The 9276-nt window shown below is 44.4% G+C and overlaps 1 protein-coding gene across 2 annotated transcripts; it reads right to left on the bottom strand.

Annotated features, from left to right (window-relative positions):
* Nucleotides 1–1164: 1164 nt before the first annotated feature.
* On the bottom strand, nucleotides 1165–5761 carry LOC309353975 (vomeronasal type-2 receptor 26-like). 2 transcript variants are annotated; one of them, XM_081883647.1, is made up of 4 exons: nucleotides 5486–5761; nucleotides 3540–3767; nucleotides 3146–3272; nucleotides 1165–2843 (listed from the first exon to the last, which is right to left on the bottom strand). In XM_081883647.1, exons 1-4 carry the CDS (start codon nucleotides 5726–5728, stop codon nucleotides 1933–1935), a joined length of 1509 nt encoding a protein of 502 aa, XP_081739773.1. In that variant the 5' UTR covers nucleotides 5729–5761; the 3' UTR covers nucleotides 1165–1932. The 2 variants fall into 2 exon arrangements, with proteins under 2 accessions (XP_081739773.1, XP_081739774.1); XM_081883648.1 differs by lacking the exon at nucleotides 5486–5761 and adding an exon at nucleotides 4225–4348 and having other exon boundaries at nucleotides 3146–3842.
* Nucleotides 5762–9276: the final 3515 nt, after the last annotated feature.

Consider the following 9276-nt stretch of genomic DNA (forward strand, 5'->3'; position numbering starts at 1 on the left):
TAAGATTGCCATGTGCATTATTTGAATGAGCATGGGATGGACTAGGCCTTTGAGGTCCCTCCCAATGATACAATGCAGTGATTCGGGGCTCTCCTGCTCATTCTTAAACAGTTGTGAGGCAAGAAACCTGTTGATCTACAGCAGGGGTGACCAATTCCTGAGAGACTGCGATCTACTTTCAGAATTAAAATCTGGCAATGATTCAGGTCAAAGTTTCAAAGTTGTTGAGCTTTTTTTTAGGGAGGAGGACTTTCTTAGGAGGGAAGTTCCATTTTGGGGGGGAGTTAAAACCAAGGGTCTAAGGGAGAGAGACTTTCTCTCTCACAGCAATTATCGCTTTGAATGAAAACAGCCACAGAGAGAAAGCTCTGTCTTCCCTTCCACTGATCACACAACAATGGGGGCAGGGCAGGAGTCCGTTTCAATGACGCTGAGGAAAGGGAGCCAGAGATCGACCTGCGATCTACCAGTAGATCCCCATCAAGCTGTTGGACATCCATGATCAACACCCAACCATTAATAGAGCTACCAGTGGGATACCAACCTACTTCTACTGTAGGCAATGCGAAGATGTTGTCATACCACAATGTAAAGGTACACAAAGCCAAGTCAGAGTGAGGGCAGGAAATATTTCCTTCACTGAAAATAAAGAGTTCCCGGAGAGCACCATGCAAATGATCTGATTTGTTTACATGGAAGTTTGGATGCCCCACTTTCACATACTCAAAGAATGCATGAGAGGATGGCGAGGGTTTAGCTCCATGTGTATACATAAGTAAGTCTGCAGAGTGCAGGCTAGTGTTTGCCTTGATTTGCATTAACTTGCTGTCACCTGCCCAGTGATGTGTTAGTGAAGCGTTAGTGAAGCATCAATACAGCTTAATCAAGAAAATAAATGGCTTAAGTATAAAACCTCTGTATACCTGAAGGAGCGTCTCCACCCCCATCATTCATCCCAGTCACTGAGATCCAGCACTGAGAGCCTTCTGGCAGTTCCCTCACTGTGAGAAGTGAAGCTACAGGGAACCAGGCAGAGGGTCTTCTCGGTAGTGGTGCCCGCCCTGTGGAACACCTCCCATCAGCTGTCAAGGAGATGAGTAGCTATATAAACGTTAGATTACATCTGAAGGCAGCCCTTATTAGCCTTGTAAGATTTACATCACGCATCCTGCATAGGTGCCTACCAGTAGAAAAAATCAGGCTGGTGGGCATTCATAACAGGGTCTTCTAAACTGTGGCTTTGCAGCTATAGAACTCAGCTCCTTCTGAGACTGAAAAGGCTCCATTTCTCATGTCAATTAAACAGAACTTAACAATTTCAAAAGCACCCCTCTCTGGCTTGTAATGGCTAATATAAACTGGGGTTATAAGTGGGGGCTTTTTGTACTGGGGTCTGGCTGGCTGATAACTAATTATGTGCTGATATTTAGGCATTAGTATTATTATGGGTACATGTGACAGAGCCTTTAGTGTCATCATCCCAAACTTGTGGAAAGCTCTGGTGATTCAGATTTAGCAGGCACCTTCTGTTTCATCCTTTAAATGCCTGCTGAAAACTTTTTATGCCACCAGGCTCTTGCATGCAATTAAGAAAATATATTTCCATAATGATTAGTTTATCATCTCAGATTTTAAATTTGTATATAGTTTTATTGCATTGTTGTAAGCAACTTTGATATTTATTTATGACACAGTGAACTATAAATACTTTTATAAATAAATAAGCACATTTTCAAAAAAGGGGCTTATAAACAAACTACTAGATAAGTAAACTGAGTAAAAGCCAAACTGGCTGGAATTTTACATCATTGGAAGTACTTTCCAAACATAAAAGAAGGCATTGCATGTATTTCGGTTAAGGTTGTTTTAAAAAGACAAAACAATCAGAAAAGTGAGTGGGAAAGAAGCTACAAAAAGCAAGGAGGAAACCTATCAGATTTCACAGTTCTTTTTTCTCACAAGCTGATCCCTGGTGTTCAGCTCAGGCCTCAGAACAATGATATAGAATTTGGGGAGGAAGATGCAACCCAGCAACCCAGAGCTAGAGGTCAAGATAGAGAAGATCTCCACAGCCACCGTGTATTTTCCTTTGGTGCTCAGGTAGGTGGGGACAAAGGACAGCCAAACACTGCAGAAGACCAGCATGCTGAAGGTGATGAGCTTGGCTTCATTGAAAGTATCAGGCAGCTTCCTGGCCAAGAAAGCCACAGTGAAGCTGATGATGGCCAGAAGACCCATGTAGCCCAGGACAGTATAAAACATGGGGCCTGATCCTTCATTGCACTGCACAATGATTTGGGTAGTCTGTGAATGCATGTCAAACTCTGGGAAGGGAGGAGAGGTTGCCAACCACAGTGCACAGATGCCAGTTTGAATAAGAGTGCAAAGGATGATGACTGACACTGCCAGCCTCTTCCCCACCCATTTCCTCATCCTGTTTCCTGGCTTGGTGGCCATGAAGGCAAGAACCACAGTGATGGTTTTCGCCAACACACAAGATACAGCCAGGGAGAAGATGATTCCAAACATGGTTTGACGGAGAAGGCAGGTCACCTTCCCAGGCTTTCCAATGAATAGGAAGGAGCAGAGAAAGCAAAGCAGGAGGGAAATGAGGAGGGTGCAGGTGATGTTCCAGTTGTTGGCCTTGACGATGGGAGTCTCCTGGTTTTGAATGAAGATCCACATCACCACAAGTGTGATCAGAAAAAGGGAAAGTGCAAATGAAGCCAGAATTATTCCCAAGGTCTCTCCATATGATAGAAAACTTATAGTTTTAGCGATACAGCCATCCTGATTTCTATTTGGATGTTGATCCTCAGGGCACTTGTTACAGTGGTCTGCATCTGAAAGTTATAAATCTTAATCATTGAAAATGTGCATGGATCTTCTTCAGCATCAACTGTGTCATGCTGTGGCATGAAATATGGCCTCTGTAACATTTCTCTTGGACAAGAAGAATAGAATCCCTTCCCCTTTTTTTGATGATAATGTGATAAAACAAAGGAATCCCCTTTCTAAGGAACACCCTTGCCAAGGACTATCTGCAATGGCCCATTCACACATCAGAGTCATGGGCCTTTGAGAACATTTATTTTACAGACACCTGGATTAGCATTCCCTATGTAACTGTGCAGTCTCTACTTACCTGTCAAGGCTGAAATCATGCCTTCAGAGCACTGAGGACAATCATAACAACAAATCTGTTCCCCCTGCCGTGCCATCTTGCTTTGTCCAGGGTGGCAACTCTCAACACATGTGGATTGTGGTGTGATCTAAGAATATCCAGAAAGAAAGAATTTAAAGTATAAACAATTGTTATTGAACTGTCAGCCCACAGGGCTACTAAGGCCCAACATGAATGTATAAAGATTACCCAGTCCTTACGCCTCCTCATCCCCTCCCCTGGATTTCTGCAGATTCCTCCTGAAATACCTGCATGGAACCAGAACAGGTTGGACTTTACACTATTCTGTGTGAAACGAGGGGCAGGCAGGATTTGTTCAGAATCTATTGTACTGGAGAATATCTGTGTTTCCCACCTGGTTAAACTTGTGATTCCACACAACAGCACTTCCATTGATGGTGAACTTCTTTCCTTCAGGAGCCTTTGGATCAAGTCTTCCAACGCGAACTCTGTGTATGGACAAATTGGGGAATGTGACAGTATTGACAATATCATATCCTGTTGCCCAGTCTCCATTTTCATCAAAAAAAAATTCTTCTCCAGCACTGTTGTTGAAACGGATGTGTTTCAGGAAGGAGTGAAGCTACGTAGATTGGAGAAGAAAAGGACATGTTACTGCCAATTGCAGTAACAGTTACTGTGATTTACCTGGAATTTACTTTCTTGTTTGGTGGGACGCGGGTGGCGCTGTGGGTTAAACCTCAGCGCCTAGGACTTGCCGATCGCATGGTTGGCGGTTTGAATCCCCGCGGCGGGGTGCGCTCCCGTTGCTCGGTCCCAGCGCCTGCCAACCTAGCAGTTCGAAAGCACCCCCAGGTGCAAGTAGATAAATAGGGACCGCTTACTAGCGGGAAGGTAAACGGTGTTTCCATGTGCGGCTCTGGCTCGCCAAGAGCAGCTTCGTCACGCTGGCCACATGACCCGGAAGTGTCTGCGGACAGCGCTGGCTCCCGGCCTATAGAGTGAGATGAGCGCACAACCCCAGAGTCTGTCAAGACTGGCCCGTATGGGCAGGGGTACCTTTACCTTTACCTTTTTACTTTCTTGTTTGGGGGCTTGTAGACACTTCCACTTGTCCCATTCCTTGAAAGTGTGGGTCTGGGTGTTTCCACTTGACCTACACTTCCTAGGCAAGGGACTTGGGTGGTGCTGTGGTCTAAGCCATGGAGCCTCTTGAGCTTGCCGATCAGAAGGTCGGCGGTTTGAATCCCCATGATGGCTCCAGCTACCGTTGCTCTGTCCCAGCTCCTGCCAACCCATCTATAAAGAAAATAGAATGGGGATGCAGGTGGCGCTGTGGTCTAAACCACGGAGCCTCTCGGGCTTGCTGATCAGAAGGTTGGCAGTTCGAATCTGTGCGATGGGGTGAGCTCCCATCACTCTGTCCCAGCTCCTGCCAACCTAGCAGTTCGAAAGCACACCAGTTCAAGTAGATAAATAGGTACCACTGCAGCGGGAAGGTAAATGGCATTACCAGATTCTGAACATGCACTCTGGTTTTTGTCATGGTATTCCTTTGCACCAGAAGCAGTTTAGTCATGCTAGCCACGTGGTCTGGAAAGCTGCCTGTGGACAAACACCGTCTCCCTTGGCCTGAAAGCAAGATGAGTGCCGTGGACCCATAGTCCCTTTTGACGGGACTTAACCATCCTGGGGTCCATACACTTCCTAGGCATACCATACACTTCCTAGGCACAGATCTGAGCCATTCTCCTCTTGCCTCACTTCTTTCCCAGGGAAAACCCACTTTTTGTTGTGCTCCAGTTGAGTGCAAAGGAACGGTTTTCCCCCGGGGAAAGCAGCAGAACAGCAGCGGGACAAGAAGAAGTGTGGAAAATCACTTTGTCACTCTAATATCATACTCAACTAGCTCCTTCTTACTATTGTGCGGGGGATAAGAGTCAATGTGGAATAAAATATTTTCTCAATTTTCATGGTTGCCATAACAAGATATGAGGCCCATTCACAACCTTTATAACCTCCCTGAACTTTGTCAGTTCCAGATGCCTTGGACTTCAAGCCACATCATTCCTGACCGTTGGTCATTTTGGCTGGTGCAAAAAGGAAACTGTAGTCAACAACATTTGAGGAATACCAGGTTGGGGAAAGCTAGCAGAGAACATTTCAAAATTCTGTGAAGAAACACAGCATCTTAAATCAATATGGTTCATCGGGGCAACCTCAGTATTTGTATATGTATGTGTGTTGTTGCTGAATCAAACTCAGTCAATTGCTAAGTAATAATCCTGAATCCAGCATTCATGGTCATATATTAAGTAGAGGTGGGCATGAGTTTCCTACCTGCCATGGGTAAACATTTGAGCCATTTCTTGTGGCACCATTGAGTGTTGCCTTCTGCCTAGATCTTGATGAAAACATGGCGTGGAGAGCATGTGCAACAGCGTAAACTGCATTGTAAATACTGTAGCTCTGACCAGACATTCCCATTTCAAAAACCAATCCAGAGAGGCTCTTCAAGGTTTCTTTTCCAGTACAGTTTTTTATGTCTTCTGCAACAATGCCCAGTGAGGGAAATGCACACATAAATGAGACAGACCAGAAATGATGGATGTAATAAAGTGTAGATTTATTAGGATGTACAGTCTCAAGGAACTCTTCATATTTTGCCATATAATTTGTGTGGCGTGTGAAGGACAAGGTGCCATTGAAGGTTTTTGGTGTGAATGCTAACTTATCCAGCACAGTTGTGAAATCCCACTGAGCTGTTATGATCCAAACCCTCTCTTCTGGCTTCCTTGCAGGAAATTCATGCAGCAATAGAACCATTCTTAAGCTCTCCATAGTCCGTGACTCCCCATGAATGAGAATCACCTTGGTTACAGCCGAAAACAGAACTGTGCTTATTCTCGCCAAGTTCTTATTTTTTAGCAGTGCTTCATCCCAGGCCTCCTTCGGCGTTGGAATAACTTCCTTAAAAGCCACACAAATATTGTTCTGGTGCAGCCAAGGCATGAGAGTCCTCAACAGTATTTCTCCAATGTCGTCATCTGAAATAATAAGGCCAATCCAAGTCCATCCAAAATGCTGAAGCAGCTGAACAATCCCAGCATACTGAGGATGTTCATTTGGCATCATCCGATAGACAGAAGGGAACTGTGTTTTATCGCTCAGTGCAGGGTCGAAGGATTTATAGCTAAGCTAAAAAACAGGAGCAAGACATTTTTTTTAGACCTAACCAAAAATTTAGATTTTTCCTTTGGTGATCTGGCAGGAGAGAACGTTGAGGTCATTTTATATTTGATACAAATACTGCAGGGACTATAAACTCTCCAATACCACAAACTAGACATGATTACTGAGCTGATTAAAGATGAAAAACACATAAATTAGGTGGGCCGGGGAGAGAGGGAGAGCATATATACATGCCGACTCTTTTACACCGGGCATATTTTAAAAAGAAAAGTGAACAAAAAGCTTCCAGTTCTATTCCTTGTTATTTATTAAATTTTTATACTACACTTCATCCGAAGAGGACAGGGTGGTTTACAAGATAAAAACACAAAAATATGTACCATGACGACAAACAAAAACAATACCCACCCCCGTTTTAAAGGCCGTAGGTTGTTTAATTAGCTAAATGCCTGGGAGAAGAGGAATGTTTTCGCCTGCTGCCTAAAGATATGTAATGAAGGCATCAGGCAAGACTCCTCGGGGAGAACATTTCACAAGAAGGGAGCCACCGCAGAAAAGGCCCATTCTCGTGTTGCCACCTGTCAAACGTATCCTGGGGAGGCACATTACAAAGGCCCTCAGGTGATGAGCTCAGGGTTTGTGTCGGTTCAAAGAGGCAGTCCTTGAGGTATTGCGGTTCTGAGCCATTTAAGGCTTTATAGGTCAAAACCAGCACCTTGAGTTCGGCCTGGAGACTAATTTGCAGCCAGTGCAGTTGGGCCAGAATTGGTGTCAAACTGTCTTGCCCCATATGTGAGAAGAGCATTGTGAACCTGACTTCTTTTATATAAAAATTCAGAATATTTCTTATTACAACTTACTATTCATTATTATAACTTAGGGAGAAAATGTTAAACTGGAGGGGGAATGGAGAAGGAAGAAAATAAGTGCAGATTAACTGGGCTGATTAAATCCAGGGTTGTTCTGGCCTTTAATGAGATGGTGCTGGCCAAACCACTCAAAATGGCTTCTGATGTCACAGTGTACATTTCCTCCTGTTCATTCACATGGGTTGATAGTGAGGCCTTCTGGAACCCAGCTTCTATTGCATGCATTTCCCCATAGGGTCAAGTTAGTCCCTGTGTTAAACACAAGGAAGGTCATGGGTACACAAATGTGCTTGTTCCACTAAATACTCCTACTGGTTGCACCTATGTATACAGTACACACCTGCGGCATCTTATAGATATTTAAGATGTGGGGCATCTGCTTAGAGTTATGAGAGGTGAGCCCTCCAATGACGGCCATTAGTTTGTATGTCTTGTCACAGATGTAGTTAATGGGGTTCCCCTGGTTTTGGAAAAGGAGTTCCATGGTCCCAGAACAGGATCCCGCTTCATTGAGAACAGTATGAGTGATGATGGATGATAATGTTGTGTTAGGCAAGAGGTGGTCGTTATTGTTGATCTCATTCATGGCCAAAATAAAGGCAAGGACTTGATGGTAGTAATTGTGTATTATACTGCAATGATATTTCAATATAGACTTAGGGCTGTTGCATATCCAATGATTTAATGTACAAAGTGGACTTATTAACCATTGGAAGCTGTTCCTGAACTACAGTGGTACCTCAGGTTAACTACTTAATTCGTTCCGGAGGTCCGTTCTTAACCTGAAACTGTTCTTAACCTGAGGTACCACTTTAGCTAATGGGGCCTCCCACTGCCACCACGCCTCCGGAGCACGATTTCTGTTCTCTTTTCCCCCCCTTTTTTTCTTTTTTAATAAAATGTTTATTAGAGTTTTACAGAAAGACAAATACATACATACAACTTTCTGTTCTCATCCTGAAGCAAAGTTCTTGACCCGAGGTACTATTTCTGGGTTAGCGGAGTCTGTAACCTGAAGCGTATGTAACCTGAGGTACCACTGTACCAGGCACAGGGTTGTTCTGTGGGAATTAGCTCAATAAGTTAGGGTTGCCATATTTCAAAGAGTGAAAATCCAGACACAAAAGTTGTTGTGCCCCAGATGTATGGCAGCCCTAAAGGTAAAGGGACACCTGACCGTTAGGTCCAGTCGTGACCAACTCTGGGATTGCAGTGCTCATCTCGCTTTACTGGCCGAGGGAGCCAGCGTACAGCTTCTGGGTCATGTGCCAGCAGGACTAAGCTGCTTCTGACGAACCAGAGCAGAGCACAGAAACGCTGCTTACCTTCCTGCCGGAGCAGTACCTATTTATCTACTTGCACTTTGACATGCTTTCAAACTGCTAGGTTGGCAGGAGCAGGGACTGAGCAACAGGAGCTCACCCCGTCGTGGGGATTTGAACCGCCGAACTTCTGCAAGTCCTAGGCTCTGTGGTTTAACCCACAGTGCCACCGGCGTCTCTAGGCTCGTTACCTATGTAAGCATAAATCAGACTACAATTCTCCCTTTTAGTATGTAGGCTTCAGAACTTTAGTAAGAAGCAGCAGCAAAGCAAGGGGCCCTCAAAGAGCTGCCACGTCAAGGTGCAGACTGGATCCCTCAGAGAGTTGTATCCAATGAGTGTTCTGCCAGCTACCCTCTGCAAATGTCTGCAGCATTTTGATTGGATTTTATATGAATTCTTTGCCTGTAAACCCTATAAAAGGTTCAGGGGGGTAACACACACACACACACACACACACACACACACACACACACTGTTCAGCCTTTGTGGAAGTGACAGTGCTGAACCTATTTACTGTAGTAAATAATTTTTGGACTCTTTCTTCAAACCAACTCACAAGTAGTTAATGGCACTAGAGAGACAGCAGATTTGCCCTACAACAGAGGTAGAATGTAGGTGTCATATCTAGTAGCCATCAATAATCTTATTCTCCATGAATTTTGTCAACAAGGCCTAGAATACCATCTTTCACTTGCCTTGGCTTCCCAGACTCCCTGCAAAAGTTAGTTCAGGAATCAACATCTGC

This window comes from Podarcis melisellensis (genome assembly GCF_964234715.1).
Source record: "Podarcis melisellensis genome assembly, chromosome: 13".
NCBI classification, from domain to species: domain Eukaryota; kingdom Metazoa; phylum Chordata; class Lepidosauria; order Squamata; family Lacertidae; genus Podarcis; species Podarcis melisellensis.